General features: G+C 44.8%; 1 protein-coding gene across 1 annotated transcript in view; it reads left to right on the top strand.

Moving 5' to 3' along the window:
• Positions 1–25,291, top strand: part of LOC115124309 (serine/threonine-protein kinase DCLK2-like) — a 70,837-nt gene that overhangs the window by 2,691 nt on the left and 42,855 nt on the right. The window contains exon 2 of the mRNA XM_065025994.1: positions 10,256–10,626. Coding sequence (XP_064882066.1) covers positions 10,256–10,626 — 371 coding nt within the window. The remainder of the gene's footprint in view (positions 1–10,255; positions 10,627–25,291) is intronic.

The following is a 25,291-nucleotide window of genomic DNA, read 5'->3' as shown; positions in this document are numbered from 1 at the left end:
AGGTCTGGGATAGGGTTATGAATGGTTAAGGTCTGGGATAGGGTTATGAATGGTTAAGGTCTGGGATAGGGTTATGAATGGTTAAGGTCTGGGATAGGGGTTATGAATGGTTAAGGTCTGGGAATGGTTAGGGATTATGAATGGTTAAGGTCTGGGATAGGGTTATGAATGGTTAAGGTCTGGGATAGGGTTATGAATGGTTAAGGTCTGGGATAGGGTTATGAATGGTTAAGGTCTGGGATAGGGTTATGAATGGTTAAGGTCTGGGATAGGGTTATGAATGGTTAAGGTCTGGGATAGGGTTATGAATGGTTAAGGTCTGGGATAGGGGAATGGTTAGGGTCATGAATGGTTAAGGTCTGGGATAGGGTTATGAATGGTTAAGGGTCTGGGATAGGGTTAAGGTCTGGGATAGGGTTATGAATGGTTAAGGTGAATGGTTAAGGTCTGGGATAGGGTTATGAATGGTTAAGGTCTGGGATAGGGTTATGAATGGTTAAGGTCTGGGATATGAATGGTTAAGGTCTGGGATGAATGAATGGTTAAGGTCTGGGATAGGGTTATGAATGGTTAAGGTCTGGGATAGGGTTATGAATGGTTAAGGTCTGGGATAGGGGTTATGAATGGTTAAGGTCTGGGATAGGGTTATGAATGGTTAAGGTCTGGGATGGGGTTATGAATGGTTAAGGTTATGAATGGTTAAGGTCTGGGATAGGGTTATGAATGGTTAGGGGTTAGGTCTGAATGGTTATGAATGGGTCTGGGATAGGGTTATGAATGGTTGGTCTGGGATAGGTGAATGGTTAAGGTCTGGGATAGGGTTATGAATGGTTAAGGTAATGGTTAAGGGGATAGGGGGTTATGAATGGTTAAGGTCTGGGATAGGGTTATGCATGGTTAGGGTTATGAATGGTTAAGGTCTGGGATAGGGTTATGAATGGTTAAGGTAATGAATGGTTAAGGTCTGGGATATGGGGTTATGAATGGTTAAGGTCTGGGATAGGGTTATGAATGGTTAAGGTCTGGGATAGGGTCATGAATGGTTAAGGAATGGGGTCTGGGATAGGGTTATGAATGGTTAAGGTCTGGGATAGGGTTATGAATGGTTAAGGTCTGGGATAGGGTTATGAATGGTTAAGGTCTGGGATAGGGTTATGGTTAAGGAATGGTTAAGGTCTGGGATAGGGTTGAATGGAATGGTTGAATGGTCTGGGATAGGGTTATGAATGGTTAAGGTCTGGGATAGGGTTATGAATGGTTGGGATAGGGTTATGAATGGTTAAGGTCTGGGATAGGGTTATGAATGGTTAAGGTCTGGGATAGGGTTATGAAGGGTTAAGGTCTGGGATAGGGTTATGAATGGTTAAGGTCTGGGATAGGGTTAATGGGGTTATGAATGGTTAAGGTCTGAATGAATGGTTAAGGTCTGGGATAGGGTTATGAATGGTTAAGGTCTGGGATAGGGTTATGAATGGTTAAGGTGGGATAGGGTTATGAATGGTTAAGGTCTGGGATAGGGTTATGAATGGTTAAGGTCTGGGATAGGGGTTATGAATGGTTAAGGTCTGGGATAGGGTTATGAATGGTTAAGGTCTCTGGGTTAAGGGTTATGAATGGTTAAGGTCTGGGATAGGGTTATGAATGGTTAAGGTAGGTCTGGGATTATGAATGGTTAAGGTAATGAATGGTTAAGGTCTGGGATAGGGTTATGAATGGTTAAGGTCTGGGATAGGGTTATGAATGGTTAAGGTAATGGTTAAGGTCTGGGATAGGGTTATGAATGGTTAAGGTCTAGGGGAATGGTTAAGGTCTGGGGTTATGAATGGTTAAGGTCTGGGATAGGGTTATGAATGGTTAAGGTCTGGGATAGGGTTATGAATGGTTAAGGTCTGGGAGGTCTGGGATAGGGTTGAATGAATGGTTAAGGTCTGGGATAGGGTTATGAATGGTTAAGGTCTGGGATAGGGTTATGAATGGTTAAGGTCTGGGATAGGGTTATGAATGGTTATGGGAAGGGTTGGTTAAGGTCTGGGATAGGGTTATGAATGGTTAAGGTTAAGGGGATAGGGTGAATGGTTAAGGTAATGGTTAAGGTCTGGGATATGAATGGTTATGAATGGTTAAGGTCTGGGATAGGGTTATGAATGGTTAAGGTTAAGGTCTGGGATAGGGTTATGAATGGTTAAGGTCTGGGATAGGGTTATGAATGGTTAAGGTCTGGGATAGGGTTATGAATGGTTAAGGTCTGGGATAGGGTTATGAATGGTTAAGGGTTAAGGTCTGGGATATGGGGTTATAGGGTTATGAATAAGGTTAATGAATGGTTAAGGTCTGGGATAGGGGTTATGAATGGTTAATGGTTAAGGTCTGGGATAGGGTTATGAATATGAATGGTTAAGGTCTGGGATAGGGTTATGAATGGTTAAGGTCTGGGATAGGGTTATGAATGGTTAAGGTCTGGGTTAAGGTCTGGGATAGGGTTATGAATGGTTAAGGTCTGGGATAGGGGTTATGAATGGTTAAGGTCTGGGATAGGGTTATGGGTTATGAATGGTTAAGGTCTGGGATAGGGTTATGAATGGTTAAGGTCTGGGATAGGGGTTATGAATGGTTAAGGTCTGGGATAGGGTTAAGGTCTGGGATAGGGTTATGAATGGTTAAGGTCTGGATAGGGATGAATGGGGTTAGGGAATGGTTGGGATAGGTCTGAATGGAGGTCTAGGGGGTTAAGGTCTGGGATAGGGAATGGTTGAATGGTCTGGGATAGGGTTATGAATGGTTAAGGTCTGGGATAGGGTTATGAATGGTTAAGGTCTGGGATATGGGGTTATGAATGGTTAAGGTCTGGGATAGGGTTATGAATGGTTAAGGTCTGGGGATGGGGGGTTATGAATGGTTAAGGTCTGGGATAGGGTTATGAATGGTTAAGGTCTGGGATAGGGTTATGAATGGTTAAGGTAATGGTTAAGGTCTGGGATAGGGTTATGAATGGTTAAGGTAATGGTTAAGGTCTGGGATAGGGTTATGAATGGTTAAGGTAAGGGTTAAGGTCTGGGATAGGGTTATGAATGGTTAAGGTCTGGGATAGGGGTTATGAATGGTTAAGGTCTGGGATAGGGGTTATGATTGGTTAAGGTCTGGGATAGGGTTATGAATGGTTAAGGTCTGGGATAGGGGTTATGAATGGTTAAGGTAATGAATGGTTAAGGTCTGGGATAGGGTTATGAATGGTTAAGGTCTGGGATAGGGTTATGGGTTAAGGTCTGGGATGAATGGTTAAGGTCTGGGATAGGGGTTATGAATGGAATTTAAGGTGGGATAGGGTTATGAATGGTTAAGGTCTGGGATAGGGTTATGAATGGTTGGGATAGGTCTGGGATAGGGTTATGAATGGTTAAGGTCTGGGATAGGGGTTATGAATGGTTAAGGTCTGGGATAGGGTTATGAATGGTTAAGGTCTGGGATAGGGGTTATGAATGGTTAAGGTCTGGGATAGGGTTATGAATGGTTAAGGTCTGGGATAGGGTTATGAATGGTTAAGGTCTGGGTTAAGGTTTGGGATAGGGTTATGAATGGTTAAGGTTTGCGATAGGGGTTAAAAAAGCTAATGGCGAGGACTGGGATTGAACACACAACCCTCGGAGTCGTGGTTAACCGCAAGCCTACCTGATGGTTAGAGCGTTCGCTCCTAGTGGACATCCTTGGTACCTGGACAGACATCAAATTTCGCCTTGGATCCTGAATGACCTGACCTTCACTCACTCACACACTGACACACACACACACACACACACACACACACACACACACACACACACACACACACACACACACACAACACACAACACACACACACACACCATGTGTAATCATGGAAAGTTCCCTGGAAATGGAAAAACAGTCTCTTGTTCCATTAACGGTAGCTCTAGCCGGTAAACGTTATGGAGCCAGCCAGAATGTAGAGTAGCGGTAAGTGCTGCTGTTACCGGGTCAATGAGTGGGCAGGGTTTAGAGAGAGACTGGCAGTACAGGTCAGATAGACTGACATGCCCTGTCTGTGTCTCAGTGTTGAGGCCACTCTGGCTGCATAGACTATACAACCCTCCTCCTCCTCCTCCTCTTCATCTGAATAGACTACACAACCCTCCTCTTCATCTGAATAGACTACACAAACCTCCTCCTCCTCTTCATCTGAATAGACTACACAACCCTCCTCCTCCTCCTCTTCATCTGAATAGACTACACAACCCTCCTCCTCCTCCTCCTCTTCATCTGAATAGACTACACAACCCTCCTCCTCTTCATCTGAATAGACTACACAACCCTCCTCCTCCTCCTCTTCATCTGAATAGACTACACAACCCTCCTCCTCCTCTTCATCTGAATAGACTACACAACCCTCTTCATCTGAATAGACTACACAACCCTCCTCCTCCTCCTCCTCCTCCTCTTCATCTGAATAGACTACACAACCCTCCTCCTCCTCCTCTTCATCTGAATAGACTACACAACCCTCCTCCTCCTCCTCTTCATCTGAATAGACCACAACCCTCCTCCTCTTCATCTGAATAGACTACACAACCCCCTCCTCCTCCTCCTCTTCATCTGAATAGACTACACAACCCTCATCCTCCTCTTCATCTGAATAGACTCACAACCCTCTTCATCTGAATAGACTATACAAACCCTCCTCCTCCTCCTCCTCCTCTTCATCTGAATAGACTACACAACCCTCCTCCTCCTCCTCTTCATCTCAATAGACTATAGAACCCTCCTCCTCCTCTTCATCTCAGAACCCTCCTCCTCCTCTCCTTCATCTCAATAGACTATAGAACCCTCCTCCTCCTCTCCTTCATCTCAATAGACTATAGAACCCTCCTCCTCCTCTCCTTCATCTCAATAGACTATAGAACCCTCCTCCTCCTCTCCTTCATCTCAATAGACTATAGAACCCTCCTCCTCCTCTCCTTCATCTCAATAGACTACACAACCCTCCTCCTCCTCTCCTTCATCTCAATAGACTACACAACCCTCCTCCTCCTCCTCTTCATCTGAATAGACTACACAACCCTCTTCATCTGAATAGACTACACAACCCTCCTCCTCCTCCTCCTCTTCGTCTAAATAGACTACATAACCCTCCTCCTCCTCCTCCTCTTCATCTGAATAGACTACACAACCCTCTTCATCTCAATAGACTATAGAACCCTCATCCATCCTCCTCTCCTTCATCTCAATAGACTATAGAACCCTCCTCCTCCTCTCCTTCATCTCAATAGACTATAGAACCCTCCTCCTCCTCCTCCTTCATCTCAATAGACTATAGAACCCTCCTCCTCCTCTCCTTCATCTCAATAGACTATAGAACCCTCCTCCTCCTCTCCTTCATCTCAATAGACTATAGAACCCTCCTCCTCCTCCATCTCAATAGACTATAGAACCCTCCTCCTCCTCCATCTCAATAGACTATAGAACCCTCCTCCTCCTCCATCTCAATAGACTATAGAACCCTCCTCCTCCTCCATCTCAATAGACTATAGAACCCTCCTCCTCCTCTCCTTCATCTCAATAGACTATAGAACCCTCCTCCTCTCCTTCATCTCAATAGACTATAGAACCCTCCTCCTCCTCCTCTCCTTCATCTCAATAGACTACACAACCCCCTCCTCCTCCTCCTCTTCATCTGAATAGACTACACAACCCTCTTCATCTGAATAGACTACACAACCCTCCTCCTCTTCGTCTGAATAGACTACATAACCCTCCTCCTCCTCCTCCTCTTCATCTGAATAGACTACACAACCCTCTTCATCTCAATAGACTATAGAACCCTCATCCATCCTCCTCCTCCTCCTCCTCTTCATCTGAATAGACTACACAACCCTCCTCCTCCCCCTCCTCCTCCTTCATCTCAATAGACTATAGAACCCTCCTCCTCCTCCATCTCAATAGACTATAGAACCCTCCTCCTCCTATATCTCAATAGACTATAGAACCCTCCTCCTCCTCCTCCATCTCAATAGACTATAGAACCCTCCTCCTCCTCCTCCATCTCAATAGACTATAGAACCCTCATCCATCCTCCTCCTCCTCTCCTTCATCTCAATAGACTATAGAACCCTCCTCCTCCATCTCAATAGACTATAGAACCCTCCTCCTCCTCTTATCTCAATACACTATAGAACCCTCCTCCTCCTCTCCTTCATCTCAATAGACTATAGAACCCTCCTCCTCCTCTCCTTCATCTCAATAGACTATAGAACCCTCCTCCTCCTCCTCTCATCTCAATAGACTATAGAACCCTCCTCCTCTCCTTCATCTCAATAGACTATAGAACCCTCCTCCTCCTCTCCTTCATCTCAATAGACTATAGAACCCTCCTCCTCCTCTCCTTCATCTCAATAGACTATAGAACCCTCCTCCTCCTCTTCATCTCAATAGACTATAGAACCCTCCTCCTCCTCTCCTTCATCTCAATAGACTATAGAACCCTCCTCCTCTTCATCTCAATAGACTATAGAACCCTCCTCCTCCTCTTCATCTCAATAGACTATAGAACCCTCCTCCTCCTCTCCTTCATCTCAATAGACTATAGAACCCTCCTCCTCCTCTCCTTCATCTCAATAGACTATAGAACCCTCATCCATCCTCCTCCTCCTCTCCTTCATCTCAATAGACTATAGAACCCTCCTCCTCCTCCTCTCATCTCAATAGACTATAGAACCCTCCTCCTCTCCTTCATCTCAATAGACTATAGAACCCTCCTCCTCCTCTCCTTCATCTCAATAGACTATAGAACCCTCCTCCTCCTCTCCTTCATCTCAATAGACTATAGAACCCTCCTCCTCCTCTTCATCTCAATAGACTATAGAACCCTCCTCCTCCTCTCCTTCATCTCAATAGACTATAGAACCCTCCTCCTCTTCATCTCAATAGACTATAGAACCCTCCTCCTCCTCTTCATCTCAATAGACTATAGAACCCTCCTCCTCCTCTCCTTCATCTCAATAGACTATAGAACCCTCCTCCTCCTCTCCTTCATCTCAATAGACTATAGAACCCTCATCCATCCTCCTCCTCCTCTCCTTCATCTCAATAGACTATAGAACCCTCCTCCTCCTCCTCTCCTTCATCTCAATAGACTATAGAACCCTCCTCCTCCTCTTCATCTCAATAGACTATAGAACCCTCCTCCTCTCCTTCATCTCAATAGACTATAGAACCCTCCTCCTCTTCATCTCAATAGACTATAGAACCCTCTTCCTCCTCTTCATCTCAATAGACTATAGAACCCTCCTCCTCCTCTCCTTCATCTCAATAGACTATAGAACCCTCCTCCTCCTCTCCTTCATCTCAATAGACTATAGAACCCTCCTCCATCTCAATAGACTATAGAACCCTCATCCATCCTCCTCCTCCTCCTCTCCTTCATCTCAATAGACTATAGAACCCTTCTCCTCCTCCTCCTCTTCATCTCAATAGACTATAGAACCCTCCTCCTCCTCCTCTTCATCTCAATAGACTATAGAACCCTCATCCTCCTCTCATCTCAATACACTATAGAACCCTCCTCCTCTCATCTCAATACACTATAGAACCCTCCTCCTCCTCCTCTTCATCTCAATAGACTATAGAACCCTCCTCCTCCTCTCCTTCATCTCAATAGACTATAGAACCCTCCTCTTCCTCTCCTTCATCTCAATAGTCTTATTTCGCTTCTCCCCCAAAAGTTCACCTGGTGATGAAGAGTGTAACTCAACCTGGTCAGTAACTTGCTCAGTAGAAACACCCAAAAGTTCACCTGGTGATGAAGAGTGTAACTCAACCTGGTCAGTAACTTGCTCAGTAGAAACACCCAAAAGTTCACCTGGTGATGAAGAGTGTAACTCAACCTGGTCAGTAACTTGCTCAGTAGAAACACCCAAAAGTTAATTTACTGGAATTAAAGGGGTGGGGTCATTTTTTTGTTGTCCACAAAGCAATTATTCTAAAATGACCCAAAATAAGAAGAGAACATTATGCCTGATTAAACTAAGCGCAGGTTCCCGTGGGAACGGTGACAGGTGAGAGGATTATGCAAAAATGGCCCAACGTGCTTGACTAGCACTGTCATTACCTTATGCAAATAGGACTGTAACACACACACACACACACACACACACACACACACACACACACACTCCACACTGGCAGAATTGCATTCACTATCTATCCTCCAGGTATTTGAATAGCTACCAATGTCACCAAGTACCAAGGTCAAACAGTGTTATCAAAGAATACAGGAGAATACAGTAGAGGAGAGCGGGGAGAGGAGAGAGGAGAGGGGGGTCGAGGGGAGGTAGAGGAGAGGAGGGGGGTAGAGGAGGGGAGAGTGGGGTAGAGAAGGGGAGAGTGGGGTAGAGTAGGGGAGAGTGGGGTAGAGTAGGGAGAGGAGGGGAGAGGTGGGGAGAGGAGGGGGAGAGGGGGTAGAGCAGAGGAGGGGGTAGAGGAGGGGAGAGGAAAGGAGGAGGGGAGAGGAAAGGAGGAGGGGAGAGGAAAGGGGAGGAGGAGGGGAGAGAATAAGGAGGAGATGGGGAGAGGGGGTAGAGGAGGAGGGGAGAGGAGAAGGGAGGAGATGGGGAGGAGATGGGGAGAGGGGAGGAGATGGGGAGAGGGGAGGAGGAGAGGTGTGCAGAAATTCCTTTTAAGGTAGCAACAGCGAGCACTCCAAGGAGATGCAGTCCTAAAACAGAGGTTGGTATGATAGATGTGATGAAGCCTGACACCAAGGCTGCATCAGAAATAGCACCCTCCCCAGTCTGTAGTGCACTATGGGCCCCCAGTCTGTAGTGCACTACTGTTGACCAGACACTTATGGTTCCCCAGTCTGTAGTGCACTATGGGCCCCCAGTCTGTAGTGCACTATGGGCCCCCAGTCTGTAGTGCACTACTGTTGACCAGAGACTTATGGGCCCCCAGTCTGTAGTGTACTATGGGCCCCCAGTCTGTAGTGCACTACTGTTGACCAGAGACTTATGGGCCCCCAGTCTGTAGTGCACTATGGGCCCCCAGTCTGTAGTGCACTATGGGCCCCCAGTCTGTAGTGCACTATGGGCCCCCAGTCTGTAGTGCACTATGGGCCCCCAGTCTGTAGTGCACTATGGCCCCCAGTCTGTAGTGCACTACTGTTGACCAGAGACTTATGGGCCCCCAGTCTGTAGTGCACTATGGGCCCCCAGTCTGTAGTGTGTAGTGCACTATGGGCCCCCAGTCTGTAGTGCACTATGGGCCCCCAGTCTGTAGTGTGTAGTGCACTATGGGCCCCCAGTCTGTAGTGCACTATGGGCCCCCAGTCTGTAGTGCACTATGGGCCCCCAGTCTGTAGTGCACTATGGGCCCCCAGTCTGTAGTGCACTATGGGCCCCCAGTCTGTAGTGCACTATGGGCCCCCAGTCTGTAGGGAATAGGGTGCTATTTTAGGATGCCCCCACTACAGCCTCTTCTACTCTGTTCACTCTGCTCCTGAGGAGGGAGATCGCTCACACACACACACACACACACACACACACACACACACACACACACACACACACACACAGTCTGCGGTGTGACCTCTGAGTTTGATATGCAATACTGCCTCGCCATATCACATGAAAGACATCTAGTCATGTTTTGAAGAGATGGAGGTTGTAATGGATCCCAGAGTATTGAACTGGGACGAGTGTCTCTCCTCCAGGTGACTGTTACGTGTGTGTGTGTGTGTGAGTGTTATATGTGTGTGTGTGTGTGTGTGTGTGTGTGATGTATTCATAATGTCTCTCCTCCCAGGTGAGTGTTGTGTGTGTGTGTGTGATGTATTCATAATGTCTCTCATCCCAGGTGAGTGTTATGTGTGAGTGTGTGTGTGTTATGTGTGTGTGTTATGTGTGTGTGTTATGTGTGTGTGTGTGTGTGTGTGTGTGTGTGATGTATTCATAATGTCTCTCCTCCCAGGTGACTTTTACGTGTGAGTGTTATGTGACTGTTATGTATGTGTGTGTGTGTGTGTGTGTGTGTGAGTGTTATGTGAGTGTGTGTGTGTGAGTGTTATGTGTGTGTGTGTGTGTGTGTGTGTGTGTGAGTGTTATGTGAGTGTGTGTGTGTGAGTGTTGTGTTATGTGTGTGTGTGTGTGAGTGTTATGTGAGTGTGTGTGTGTGAGTGTTGTGTTGTGTGTGTGTGTGTGTGTGTGTGTGTGTGTGTGTGTGTGTGATGTATTCATAATGTCTCTCCTCCCAGGTGACTGTTACGTGTGTGCGTCCAACGAGCCCTATCGTAAACTGGACTACACCAAGATCAACAACCCAAACTGGAAGCCCGGTGTTACCGCTGGCACCTCTAGCGGTTCCCCTACTGCCCCTGGGACGCGGTCTGGGTCGGGCCCGGGCCCGGGTCCGGCAGGTCAACAGCTGGTCAGAGAGAGTAATGACTTTATAAAACCTAAGCTGGTCACGGTGATTCGTAGTGGAGTGAAGCCTAGGAAAGCAGTCAGGATTTTATTGAACAAGAAGACGGCGCATTCCTTCGACCAGGTTCTGGAGGATATCACCGAAGCCATCAAACTGGACTCTGGTGCCGTCAAGAGGCTTTATACACTGGACGGGAAACAGGTAGGATGGGAAACAGGTAGGATGGGATGGGAAACAGGTAGGACAGGAAACAGGTAGGATGGGATGGGAAACAGGTAGGACAGGAAACAGGTAGGACAGGAAACAGGTAGGACTGGAAACAGGAAACAGGTAGGATGAGAAACAGGTAGGATGGGAAACAGGTAGGATGGGAAACAGGTAGGACAGGAAACAGGTAGGACAGGAAACAGGTAGGACTGGAAACAGGAAACAGGTAGGATGAGAAACAGGTAGGATGGGAAACAGGTAGGATGGGAAACAGGTAGGACTGGAAACAGGAAACAGGTAGGATGAGAAACAGGTAGGATGGGAAACAGGTAGGACTGGAAACAGGAAACAGGTAGTATGAGAAACAGGTAGGACTGGAAACAGGTGGGATGGGAAACAGGTGGGATGAGAAACAGGTAGGATGGGAAACAGGTAGGACAGGAAACAGGTAGGACTGGAAACAGGTAGGATGGGAAACAGGTAGGATGGGAAACAGGTAGGATGGGAAACAGGTAGGATGAGAAACAGGTAGGATGAGAAACAGGTGGGACGAGAAAGGGAGTGTGTGTTTAAAAAAAAAAAATATTTAGCCTTTTTTAAAAACTAGACAAGTCAGTTAAGAACACATTCTTAATTCTTATTTGTTCAGGGGAACAGTGGGGTTAACTGCCTTGTTCAGGGGAACAGTGGGTTAACTGCCTTGTTCAGGGGAACAGTGGGGTTAACTGCCTTGTTCAGGGGAACAGTGGGTTAACTGCCTTGTTCAGGGGAACAGTGGGGTTAACTGCCTTGTTCAGGGGAACAGTGGGGTTAACTGCCTTGTTCGGGGGAACAGTGGGTTAACTGCCTTGTTCAGGGGAACAGTGGGTTAACTGCCTTGTTCAGGGGAACAGTGGGGTTAACTGCCTTGTTCAGGGGAACAGTGTTTTAACTGCCTTGTTCGGGGGAACAGTGGGTTAACTGCCCTGTTCGGGGGAACAGTGGGTTTACTGCCTTGTTCAGGGGAACAGTGGGGTTAACTGCCGTGTTCAGGGGAACAGTGGGGTTAACTGCCTTGTTCAGGGGAACAGTGGGGTTAACTGCCTTGTTCAGGGGAACAGTGGGTTAACTGCCCTGTTCGGGGGAACAGTGGGTTAACTGCCTTGTTCAGGGGAACAGTGGGTTAACTGCCCTGTTCAGGGGAACAGTGGGTTAACTGCCCTGTTCAGGGGAACAGTGGGTTAACTGCCTTGTTCAGGGGAACAGTGGGGTTAACTGCCGTGTTCAGGGGAAGAGTGGGGTTAACTGCCGTGTTCAGGGGAAGAGTGGGGTTAACTGCCGTGTTCAGGGGAACAGTGGGGTTAACTGCCTTGTTCAGGGGAACAGTGGGTTAACTGCCTTGTTCAGGGGAACAGTGGGGTTAACTGCCTTGTTCAGGGGAACAGTGGGGTTAACTGCCTTGTTCAGGGGAACAGTGGGTTAACTGCCTTGTTCAGGGGAACAGTGGGGTTAACTGCCTTGTTCAGGGGAACAGTGGGTTAACTGCCTTGTTCAGGGGAAAAGTGGGGTTAACTGCCTTGTTCAGGGGAACAGTGGGGTTAACTGCCTTGTTCGGGGGAACAGTGGGTTAACTGCCTTGTTCAGGGGAACAGTGGGTTAACTGCCTTGTTCAGGGGAACAGTGGGGTTAACTGCCTTGTTCAGGGGAACAGTGTTTTAACTGCCTTGTTCGGGGGAACAGTGGGTTAACTGCCCTGTTCGGGGGAACAGTGGGTTTACTGCCTTGTTCAGGGGAACAGTGGGGTTAACTGCCGTGTTCAGGGGAACAGTGGGGTTAACTGCCTTGTTCAGGGGAACAGTGGGGTTAACTGCCTTGTTCAGGGGAACAGTGGGTTAACTGCCCTGTTCGGGGGAACAGTGGGTTAACTGCCTTGTTCAGGGGAACAGTGGGTTAACTGCCCTGTTCAGGGGAACAGTGGGTTAACTGTATTTTCTGTTCAGGGAACAGTGGGTTAACTGCCTTGTTCAGGGAACAGTGGGGTTAACTGCCGTGTTCAGGGAAGAGTGGGTTAACTGCCGTGTTCAGGGAAGAGTGGGGTTAACTGCCGTGTTCAGGGAACAGTGGGGTTAACTGCCTTGTTCAGGGAACAGGGGTTAACTGCCTTGTTCAGAGGAACAGTGGGTTAACTGCCTTGTTCGGGGAACAGTGGGTTAACTGCCTTGTTCAGGGGAACAGTGGGTTAACTGCCTTGTTCAGGGGAACAGTGGGTTAACTGCCTTGTTCAGGGGAACAGTGGGTTAACTGCCTTGTTCGGGGGAACAGTGGGTTAACTGCCTTGTTCGGGGGAACAGTGGTTTAACTGCCTTGTTCGGGGGAACAGTGGGTTAACTGCCCTGTTCGGGGGAACAGTGGGTTAACTGCCTTGTTCAGGGGAACAGTGGGGTTAACTAACCGTGTTCAGGGGAACAGTGGGGTTAACTGCCGTGTTCAGGGGAAGAGTGGGGTTAACTGCCTTGTTCAGGGGAACAGTGGGGTTAACTGCCTTGTTCAGGGGAACAGTGGGTTAACTACCTTGTTCAGGGGAACAGTGGGGTTAACTGCCTTGTTCAGGGGAACAGTGGGGTTAACTGCCTTGTTCTGTGTCAATAAGCATCAGAGAGACAGAGAGATGTATTTATCTGTGTCAATAAGCATCAGAGAGAGAGACAGAGAGATGTATTTATCTGTGTCAATAAGCATCAGAGAGAGAGACAGAGAGATGTATTTATCTGTGTCAATAAGCATCAGAGAGACAGAGAGATGTATTTATCTGTGTCAATAAGCATCAGAGAGACAGAGAGATGTATGTATCTGTGTCAATAAGCATTAGAGAGACAGAGAGATGTATTTATCTGTGTCAATAAGCGTCAGAGAGACAGAGAGATGTATTTATCTGTGTCAATAAGCATCAGAGAGAGAGACAGAGAGATGTATTTATCTGTGTCAATAAGCATCAGAGAGAGAGAGATGTATTTATCTGTGTCAATAAGCATCAGAGAGAGAGACAGAGAGATGTATTTATCTGTGCCAATAAGCATTAGAGAGACAGAGAGATGTATTTATCTGTGTCAATAAGCATCAGAGAGAGAGACAGAGAGATGTATTTATCTGTGTCAATAAGCATCAGAGAGACAGAGAGATGTATTTATCTGTGTCAATAAGCATCAGAGAGAGAGATGTATTTATCTGTGTCAATAAGCATCAGAGAGAGAGACAGAGAGATGTATTTATCTGTGTCAATAAGCATCAGAGAGACAGAGAGATGTATTTATCTGTGTCAATAAGCATCAGAGAGACAGAGAGACAGAGATATGTATTTATCTGTGTCAATAAGCATCAGAGAGACAGAGAGATGTATTTATCTGTGTCAATAAGCATTAGAGAGAGACAGAGATATGTATTTATCTGTGTCAATAAGCATCAGAGAGAGAGACAGAGAGATGTATTTATCTGTGTCAATAAGCATCAGAGAGACAGAGAGATGTATTTATCTGTGTCAATAAGCATCAGAGAGAGAGAGAGAGAGATGTATTTATCTGTATCAATAAGCATCAGAGAGAGACAGAGAGATGTATGTATCTGTGTCAATAAGCATCAGAGAGACAGAGAGATGTATGTATCTGTGTCAATAAGCATCAGAGAGACAGAGAGATGTATTTATCTGTGTCAATAAGCATTAGAGAGAGAGACAGAGAGATGTATGTATCTGTGTCAATAAGCATCAGAGAGAGAGACAGAGAGATGTATTTATCTGTATCAATAAGCATTAGAGAGACAGAGAGATGTATTTATCTGTGTCAATAAGCATCAGAGAGACAGAGAGATGTATTTATCTGTATCAATAAGCATTAGAGAGACAGAGAGATGTATTTATCTGTGTCAATAAGCATCAGAGAGACAGAGAGATGTATTTATCTGTGTCAATAAGCATCAGAGAGACAGAGAGATGTATGTATCTGTGTCAATAAGCATCAGAGAGACAGAGAGATGTATGTATCTGTGTCAATAAGCATCAGAGAGACAGAGATATGTATTTATCTGTGTCAATAAGCATTAGAGAGAGAGACAGAGAGATGTATGTATCTGTGTCAATAAGCATCAGAGAGAGAGACAGAGAGATGTATGTATCTGTCAATAAGCATCAGAGAGAGACAGAGAGATGTATTTATCTGTATCAATAAGCATTAGAGAGACAGAGAGATGTATTTATCTGTGTCAATAAGCATCAGAGAGAGACAGAGAGATGTATTTATCTGTGTCAATAAGCATCAGAGAGAGACAGAGAGATGTATTTATCTGTGTCAATAAGCATCAGAGAGAGAGACAGAGAGATGTATTTATCTGTGTCAATAAGCATCAGAGAGACAGAGAGATGTATTTATCTGTATCAATAAGCATTAGAGAGACAGAGAGATGTATTTATCTGTGTCAATAAGCATCAGAGAGAGACAGAGAGATGTATTTATCTGTGTCAATAAGCATCAGAGAGACAGAGATGTATTTATCTGTGTCAATAAGCATCAGAGAGACAGAGAGATGTATTTATCTGTGTCAATAAGCATCAGAGAGACAGAGAGATGTATTTATCTGTGTCAATAAGCATCAGAGAGACAGAGAGATGTATTTATCTGTGTCAATAAGCATTAGAGAGAGAGACAGAGAGATGTATTTATCTGTGTCAATAAGCATCAGAGAGACAGAGAGATGTATGTATCTGTGTCAATAAGCATCAGAGAGACAGAGAGATGTATTTATCTGTGTCAATAAGCATTAGAGAGAGAGACAGAGAGATGTATGTATCTGTGTCAATAAGCATCAGAGAGAGAGACAGAGAGATGTATTTATCTGTATCAATAAGCATTAGAGAGACAGAGAGATGTATTTATCTGTGTCAATAAGCATCAGAGAGACAGAGAGATGTATTTATCTGTATCAATAAGCATTAGAGAGACAGAGAGATGTATTTATCTGTGTCAATAAGCATCAGAGAGACAGAGAGATGTATTTATCTGTGTCAATAAGCATCAGAGAGACAGAGAGACAGAGAGATGTATGTATCTGTGTCAATAAGCATCAGAGAGACAGAGAGATGTATGTATCTGTGTCAATAAGCATCAGAGAGACAGAGAGATGTATTTATCTGTGTCAATAAGCATTAGAGAGAGAGACAGAGAGATGTATGTATCTGTGTCAATAAGCATCAGAGAGAGAGACAGAGAGATGTATGTATCTGTCAATAAGCATCAGAGAGAGACAGAGAGATGTATTTATCTGTATCAATAAGCATTAGAGAGACAGAGAGATGTATTTATCTGTGTCAATAAGCATCAGAGAGAGACAGAGAGATGTATTTATCTGTGTCAATAAGCATCAGAGAGAGACAGAGAGATGTATTTATCTGTGTCAATAAGCATCAGAGAGAGAGACAGAGAGATGTATTTATCTGTGTCAATAAGCATCAGAGAGACAGAGAGATGTATTTATCTGTATCAATAAGCATTAGAGAGACAGAGAGATGTATTTATCTGTGTCAATAAGCATCAGAGAGAGACAGAGAGATGTATTTATCTGTGTCAATAAGCATCAGAGAGACAGAGATGTATTTATCTGTGTCAATAAGCATCAGAGAGAGAGATGTATTTATCTGTGTCAATAAGCATCAGAGAGACAGAGAGATGTATTTATCTGTGTCAATAAGCATCAGAGAGACAGAGAGATGTATTTATCTGTGTCAATAAGCATCAGAGAGACAGAGAGATGTATTTATCTGTGTCAATAAGCATTAGAGAGAGAGACAGAGAGATGTATGTATCTGTGTCAATAAGCATCAGAGAGAGAGACAGAGAGATGTATTTATCTGTATCAATAAGCATTAGAGAGACAGAGAGATGTATTTATCTGTGTCAATAAGCATCAGAGAGACAGAGAGATGTATTTATCTGTGTCAATAAGCATCAGAGAGAGAGAGAGAGAGATGTATTTATCTGTGTCAATAAGCATTAGAGAGAGAGAGATGTATTTATCTGTGTCAATAAGCATCAGAGAGAGAGAGAGATGTATTTATCTGTGTCAATAAGCATCAGAGAGAGAGACAGAGAGATGTATTTATCTGTGTCAATAAGCATCAGAGAGAGACAGAGAGATGTATTTATCTGCGTCAATAAGCATTAGAGAGACAGAGAGATGTATTTATCTGTGTCAATAAGCATCAGAGAGAGACAGAGAGATGTATGTATCTGTGTCAATAAGCATCAGAGAGAGAGACAGAGAGATGTATTTATCTGTGTCAATAAGCATCAGAGAGAGAGAGATGTATTTATCTGTGTCAATAAGCATCAGAGAGAGACAGAGAGATGTATGTATCTGTGTCAATAAGCATCAGAGAGAGAGACAGAGAGATGTATTTATCTGTGTCAATAAGCATCAGAGAGAGAGAGATGTATTTATCTGTGTCAATAAGCATCAGAGAGAGACAGAGAGATGTATTTATCTGTGTCAATAAGCATCAGAGAGAGAGACAGAGAGATGTATTTATCTGTGTCAATAAGCATCAGAGAGACAGAGAGATGTATTTATCTGTGTCAATAAGCATTAGAGAGAGAGACAGAGAGATGTATTTATCTGTGTCAATAAGCATCAGAAAAACAGAGAGATGTATTTATCTGTGTCAATAAGCATCAGAGAGAGACAGAGAGATGTATTTATCTGTGTCAATAAGCATCAGAGAGAGAGATGTATTTATCTGTGTCAATAAGCATCAGAGAGACAGAGAGATGTATTTATCTGTGTCAATAAGCATCAGAGAGACAGAGAGATGTATTTATCTGTGTCAATAAGCATCAGAGAGACAGAGAGATGTATTTATCTGTGTCAATAAGCATTAGAGAGAGAGACAGAGAGATGTATTTATCTGTGTCAATAAGCATCAGAGAGAGAGACAGAGAGATGTATTTATCTGTGTCAATAAGCATCAGAGAGACAGAGAGATGTATTTATCTGTGTCAATAAGCATCAGAGAGAGAGAGATGTATTTATCTGTGTAAATAAGCATCAGAGAGAGAGAGAGAGAGATGTATTTATCTGTGTCAATAAGCATTAGAGAGAGAGAGATGTATTTATCTGTGTCAATAAGCATCAGAGAGAGAGAGAGATGTATTTATCTGTGTCAATAAGCATCAGAGAGAGAGACAGAGAGATGTATTTATCTGTGTCAATAAGCATCAGAGAGAGACAGAGAGATGTATTTATCTGCGTCAATAAGCATTAGAGAGACAGAGAGATGTATTTATCTGTGTCAATAAGCATCAGAGAGAGACAGAGAGATGTATGTATCTGTGTCAATAAGCATCAGAGAGAGAGACAGAGAGATGTATTTATCTATGTCAATAAGCATCAGAGAGAGAGAGATGTATTTATCTGTGTCAATAAGCATCAGAGAGAGACAGAGAGATGTATGTATCTGTGTCAATAAGCATCAGAGAGAGAGACAGAGAGATGTATTTATCTGTGTCAATAAGCATTAGAGAGACAGCGCTCCTGTGTTCTGTATGTTCTAGAATGGGGACTAATGGAAGAATGCTGCTATTCTAGAACATCTCATCTCTGTGACAACGCATTAGAATCAGAACCTTCAACACCCCTTAACTTTACTACTATTCAAGTTGTTATTCTAGAACGTCTCATCTCTGTGACAACGCATTAGAATCAGAACCTTCATCACCCCTTAACTTTACTACTATTCAAGAACGTCTCATCTCTGTGACAACGCATTAGAATCAGAACCTTCATCACCCCTTAACTTTACTACTATTCAAGTTGTTACTCTAGAACGTCTCATCTCTGTGACAACGCATTAGAATCAGAACCTTCATCACCCCTTAACTTTACTACTATTCAAGTTGTTATTCTAGAACGTCTCATCTCTGTGACAACGCATTAGAATCAGAACCTTCATCACCCCTTAACTTTACTACTATTCAAGTTGTTATTCTAGAACGTCTGGTCTCTGTGACAACGCATTAGAATCAGAACCTTCATCACCCCTTAACTTTACTACTATTCAAGTTGTTATTCTAGAACGTCTCGTCTCTGTGACAACGCATTAGAATCAGAACCTTCATCACCCCTTAACTTTACTACTATTCAAGTTGTTACTCTCGAACATCTCATCTCTGTGACAACGCATTAGAATCAGAACCTTCATCACCCCTTAACTTTACTACTATTCAAGTTGTTATTCTAGAACGTCTCATCTCTGTGACAACGCATTAGAATCAGAACCTTCATCACCCCTTAACTTTACTACTATTCAAGTTGTTATTCTAGAACATCTCATCTCTGTGACAACGCATTAGAATCAGAACCTTCATCACCCCTTAACTTTACTACTATTCAAGTTGTTATTCTAGAATGTCTCATCTCTGTGACAACGCATTAGAATCAGAACCTTCATCACCCCTTAACTTTACTACTATTCAAGTTGTTATTCTAGAACGTCTCATCTCTGTGACAACGCATTAGAATCAGAACCTTCATCACCCCTTAACTTTACTACTATTCAAGTTGTTACTCTCGAACATCTCATCTCTGTGACAACGCATTAGAATCAGAACCTTCATCACCCCTTAACTTTACTACTATTCAAGTTGTTATTCTAGAACATCTCATCTCTGTGACAACGCATTAGAATCAGACCCTTCATCACCTCTTAACTTTACTACTATTCAAGTTGTTATTCTAGAACGTCTCATCTCTGTGACAACGCATTAGAATCAGAACCTTCAACACCCCTTAACTTTACTACTATTCAAGTTGTTATTCTAGAACGTCTCATCTCTGTGACAACGCATTAGAATCAGAACCTTCATCACCCCTTAACTTTACTACTATTCAAGTTGTTATTCTAGAACGTCTCATCTCTGTGACAACGCATTAGAATCAGAATCTTCATCACCCCTTAACTTTACTACTATTCAAGTTGTTATTCTAGAACGTCTCGTCTCTGTGACAACGCATTAGAATCAGAACCTTCATCACCCCTTAACTTTACTACTATTCAAGTTGTTATTCTAGAACGTCTCATCTCTGTGACAACGCATTAGAATCAGAACCTTCATCACCCCTTAACTTTACTACTATTCAAGTTGTTGTTCTAGAACGTCTCGTCTCTGTGACAACGCATTAGAATCAGAACCTTCATCACCCCTTAACTTTACTACTATTCAAGTTGTTAGAACCAAAATGATTTTCTAACGGTTCCGTTTTGATCAGAACCATTATTTTGTTGTTGTTCCGACCAGCAAAAATAAAGTTCTGAACCGGTTCAACCCAAAGAGTTGCTTGTTGGAACTCTGAACTTATTTTTTATTTATTTTAAAAAACAAACATTTTGCTCAATGTTAAATGAGTTCACCAATGGATAGAGGAGCTTGCTGTGGAACGGGTAAACTACACTGTATATACAAAAGTATATGGACAACTCTTCAAATTAGTGGATTTGCCTATTTCAGCCACACCCGTTGCTGACAGGTGTATAAAATCGAGCACACCGCCATGCAATCTCCATAGACAAACATTGTCAGTAGAATGGCCTTACTGAAGAGCTCAATGACTTTCAACGTGGCACCGTCGTAGGATGCCACCTTTCCAACAAGTCAGATCGTCAAATTTCTGCCCTGCTAGAGCTGCTCAGGTCAACTAGTAAGTGATGTTATTGTGAAGTGGAAACGTCTAGGAGCATCAACAGGTCAGGTGTGAAGTGGTAGGCCACACAAGCCGTAAAAATCTCATGACAATCGTCTGTCCTCGGTAGCAGCACTCACTGCCGAGTTCCAAACTGCCTCTGGAACCAGTGAAGGGAAATCTTACCGCTACAGCATAACAATGACATTCTAGAAGATTCTGTGCTTCCAACTTTGTGACAACAGTTTGGGAAAGGTCCTTTCCTGTTTCGGTATGACAATGCCCCGTGCACAAAGTGGGGTCCATACAGTAATGGTTTGTTGAGATCGGTGTGGAAGAACTTGACTGGCCTGCACAGAGCCCTGACCTCAACCCCATCGAACACCTTTGGGATGAATTGGAACGCAGACTGTGAGCCAGGCCTTAATCGCCCAACATCAGTGACCGACCTCACTAATGCTCTTGTGGCTGTAAGGAAGCAAGTCCCTGCAGCAATGTTCCAACATCTAGTGGAAAGCCTTCCCAGAAGAGTGGAGGTTGTTATAGCAGCAATGTTCCAACATCTAGTGGAAAGCCTTCCCAGAAGAGTGGAGGCTGTTATAGCAGCAATGTTCCAACATCTAGTGGAAAGCCTTCCCAGAAGAGTGGAGGCTTTTATAGCAGCAATGTTCCAACATCTAGTGGAAAGCCTTCCCAGAAGAGTGGAGGCTTTTATAGCAGCAATGTTCCAACATCTAGTGGAAAGCCTTCCCAGAAGAGTGGAGGCTTTTATAGCAGCAATGTTCCAACATCAAGTGGAAAGCCTTCCCAGAAGAGTGGAGGCTGTTATAGCAGCAATGTTCCAACATCTAGTGGAAAGCCTTCCCAGAAGAGAGGAGGCTGTTATAGCAGCAATGTTCCAACATCTAGTGGAAAGCCTTCCCAGAAGAGTGGAGGCTGTTATAGCAGCAATGTTCCAACATCTAGTGGAAAGCCTTCCCAGAAGAGTGGAGGCTGTTATAACAGCAATGTTCCAACATCTAGTGGAAAGCCTTCCCAGAAGAGTGGAGGCTGTTATAGCAGCAATGTTCCAACATCTAGTGGAAAGCCTTCCCAGAAGAGTGGAGGCTGTTATAGCAGCAATGTTCCAGGGAGGGGCAGACAGACAGTGGAATCGGTTCCTGGGTGACATTGAGGAGTTTTGTTGTGGGACCCGAAACAAATGGCCGTAACACAAAATAACATTATTAACCGGTTCCCATGCTTTTAAAATAACGGTTCTGTTCTGGAACAGAATGGATCACTTTTATTCTTGGTTCTGGTTCTGTTCGTCAAGTTTCCAGTTTTCTGTTCTGTTCCCTGAGTCCCTACCCCGAATACTAACATTAGAATGGGCTGAGAGCTGATTTAATAGTAGTTCTTGCTGAAGAAGACGAATAAGTGTTCTGGGCCCCTCTCTCCTTTCAGTTTGTTCTGGGCCCCTCTGTCCTTTCAGTTTGTTCTGGGCCCCACTCTCCTTTCAGTTTGTTCTGGGCCCCACTCTCCTTTCAGTTTGTTCTGGGCCCCTCTCTCCTTTCAGTTTGTTCTGGGCCCTACTCTCCTTTCAGTTTGTTCTGGGCCCCTCTGTCCTTTCAGTTTGTTCTGGGCCCCACTCTCCTTTCAGTTTGTTCTGGGCCCCGCTCTCCTTTCAGTTTGTTCTGGGCCCCTCTCTCCTTTCAGTTTGTTCTGGGCCCCTCTCTCCTTTCAGTTTGTTCTGGGCCCCACTCTCCTTTCAGTTTGTTCTGGGCCCCTCTCTCCTTTCAGTTTGTTCTGGGCCCCTCTCTCCTTTCAGTTTGTTCTGGGCCCCGCTCTCCTTTCAGTTTGTTCTGGGCCCCGCTCTCCTTTCAGTTTGTTCTGGGCCCCGCTCTCCTTTCAGTTTGTTCTGGGCCCCTCCCTCTTTTCAGTTTGTTCTGGGCCCTGCTCTCCTTTCAGTTTGTTCTGGGCCCTGCTCTCCTTTCAGTTTGTTCTGGGCCCCTCTCTCCTTTCAGTTTGTTCTGCGCCCTACTCTCCTTTCAGTTTGTTCTGGGCCCCTCTCTCCTTTCAGTTTGTTCTGGGCCCCTCTCTCCTTTCAGTTTGTTCTGGGCCCCACTCTCCTTTCAGTTTGTTCTGGGCCCCGCTCTCCTTTCAGTTTGTTCTGGGCCCCGCTCTCCTTTCAGTTTGTTCTGGGCCCCTCTCTCCTTTCAGTTTGTTCTGGGCCCCGCTCTCCTTTCAGTTTGTTCTGGGCCCCTCTCTCCTTTCAGTTTGTTCTGGGCCCCTCTCTCCTTTCAGTTTGTTCTGGGCCCTGCTCTCCTTTCAGTTTGTTCTGGGCCCTACTCTCCTTTCAGTTTGTTCTGGGCCCTGCTCTCTTTTCAGTTTGTTCTGGGCCCTGCTCTCCTTTCAGTTTGTTCTGGGCCCTACTCTCCTTTCAGTTTGTTCATCCACCTTAAAGCAGTCTAGCAGTCATACAGAAGAGAGAGGGAGGAGAGGGAGGAGAGAGGGCAGAAAAGGAGGGAGGGGGGAAGAGAAGAGGAGAGGGGGGATGAGGGGAGAGAGGGAGAAAGGGGTGAGGAGAGACGGAGGGGGGGTAGAGGAGAGAGGGAGGGGGAAAGATAAGGGGAGAGGGAGGAAGGGGTAGAAGAGTGAGGGAGGGGGGAAAGAGGAGGGGAGAGAGGGAGGGGGGAAAGAGAAGGGGGAGATTAATTTGTATGCTGCAGGGCTCCTGCTGCAGAAAAGGAGGGAAAATCCTGAAAGACTCCTCAGGGGGACGAGAGGAGAGGAGAGGCAGCAGGGCCGGCCCTAGGCATAAGCCACAGCCGCTAGGGGCCCCCGAGTCGGGCTCACAACTTACTGTTGCTAGGTAGAATAGTAGAATACACAAGGTGAAGTCATGTTGTGCATCAGCAGTTTTTTCTCTTGTTATGTCAGTCACTGACAGTCACCCGATTGGCCCATGTCAGCTACATGTTTTTAGATTGGTTACTTGGTCTAATTATGTTAATTAGTTTAGCCAGCTATCTGAACTGGTAGGAATCATGGTCTAATTATGTTAATTAGTCTAGCTAGCTATCTGAACTGGTAGGAATCATGGTCTAATTATGTTAATTAGTCTAGCCAGCTATCTGAACTGGTAGGGATCATGGTGTAATTATGTTAATTAGTCTAGCCAGCTATCTGAACTGGTATGAATCATGGTCTAATTATGTTAATTAGTCTAGCCAGCTATCTGAACTGGTAGGAATCATGGTCTAATTATGTTAATTAGTCTAGCCAGCTATCATGGTCTAATTATGTTAATTAGTCTAGCCAGCTATCTGAACTGGTAGGAATCATGGTCTAATTATGTTAATTAGTCTAGCCAGCTATCATGGTCTAATTATGTTAATTAGTCTAGCCAGCTATCTGAACTGGTAGGAATCATGGTCTAATTATGTTAATTAGTCTAGCCAGCTATCTAAACTGGTAGGAATCATGGTCTAATTATGTTAATTAGTCTATCCAGCTATCTGAACTGGTAGGAATCATGGTCTAATTATGTTAATTAGTCTAGCCAGCTATCTAAACTGGTAGGAATCATGGTCTCATGGTACTTGCCCAGGGAACCTGACCTTCAGCAAGACAATTTGCTGTAAAACTGCAAATCTTTCTCTCCGCCCCATAGCAAAATGAGACAGAGAGAGTGACAGAGAGTGACAGAGAGAGAGAGTGACAGAGAGAGAGAGTGACAGAGAGAGAGAGAGACAGAGAGAGAGAGAGAGACAGAGAGAGAGAGAGAAACAGAGAGAGAGAGAGACAGAGAGAGAGAGTGACAGAGAGAGAGTGACAGAGAGAGAGTGACAGAGAGAGAGAGTGACAGAGAGAGTGACAGAGAGAGAGAGTGACAGAGACAGAGAGAGAGTGACAGAGAGAGAGAGAGAGAGACAGAGAGAGAGAGTGACAGAGACAGAGAGAGTGACAGAGAGAGAGAGTGACAGAGAGAGAGAGTGACAGAGAGAGAGAGAGAGACAGAGAGAGAGTGACAGAGAGAGAGTGACAGAGAGAGAGAGTGACAGAGAGAGAGAGTGACAGAGAGAGAGAGAGTGACAGAGAGAGAGAGAGAGAGACAGAGAGAGAGAGTGACAGAGACAGAGAGAGAGTGACAGAGAGAGAGTGACAGAGAGACAGAGACAGAGAGACAGAGAGAGAAACAGAGAGAGAGACAGAGAGAGAGACAGAGAGACAGAGAGACAGAGACAGAGAGACAGAGAGAGAGACAGAGAGAGAGACAGAGACAGAGACAGAGAAAGGTTTATAAGCGATGAGTCATTGTCTGTGTCTATTCCATACTGTAGTGTCCTACTGGTCAAACCAACTGGCTGCCACTTGGAACACAGCCGAGAGAAATCACCCAGTCACACAAAAGACACTGTCCTGTGTGTGTGTGAGAGAGGTCTGGTGAGTGTGCAGGCTGGCGAGCCAACAAAACAGAAATCCTGCCAGTCTCTCCCTAGCAACTGAAAGTAATTAGCATGCTTGTCTGCAGAACCTCTCTCTCTCTCTCTCTCTCTGTCTACAGTGTAGCAAATCGCTGTCATTTTGATCTACAATTTGTATTTAATCCACTAGACATTTCTCTGTGTTTGAGGTCTGATGTACTGTGTATGTTTGTGTGTGTGTGTGTGTGTGTGTGTGAGAGAGAGTGTCTGACTAAGCATGTCCTAGAATTCTGATCAAGTTTGCCGCCGGCAGTGCTGAGTACTGACACACACACACACACACACACACACACACACACACACACACACACACACACACACACACACACATACACTCACGGCTGACACAGTTTCTCAGCATCAATGGAATAGTACTCGAGCTGAGAGAGAGATGGGGAGAGAGAGAGAGAGGGTGGGTGGGAGAGAGAGAGAGAGAGGGGGGTGGGAGGGAGAGAGAGGGAGATGGGGAGAGAGAGATGATCTCTAACCCC

The sequence above is a fragment of the Oncorhynchus nerka genome, linkage group LG12, assembly GCF_034236695.1.
Source record: "Oncorhynchus nerka isolate Pitt River linkage group LG12, Oner_Uvic_2.0, whole genome shotgun sequence".
NCBI classification, from domain to species: Eukaryota; Metazoa; Chordata; class Actinopteri; order Salmoniformes; family Salmonidae; genus Oncorhynchus; species Oncorhynchus nerka.
This window is presented reverse-complemented; position numbering and strand designations above follow the sequence as displayed.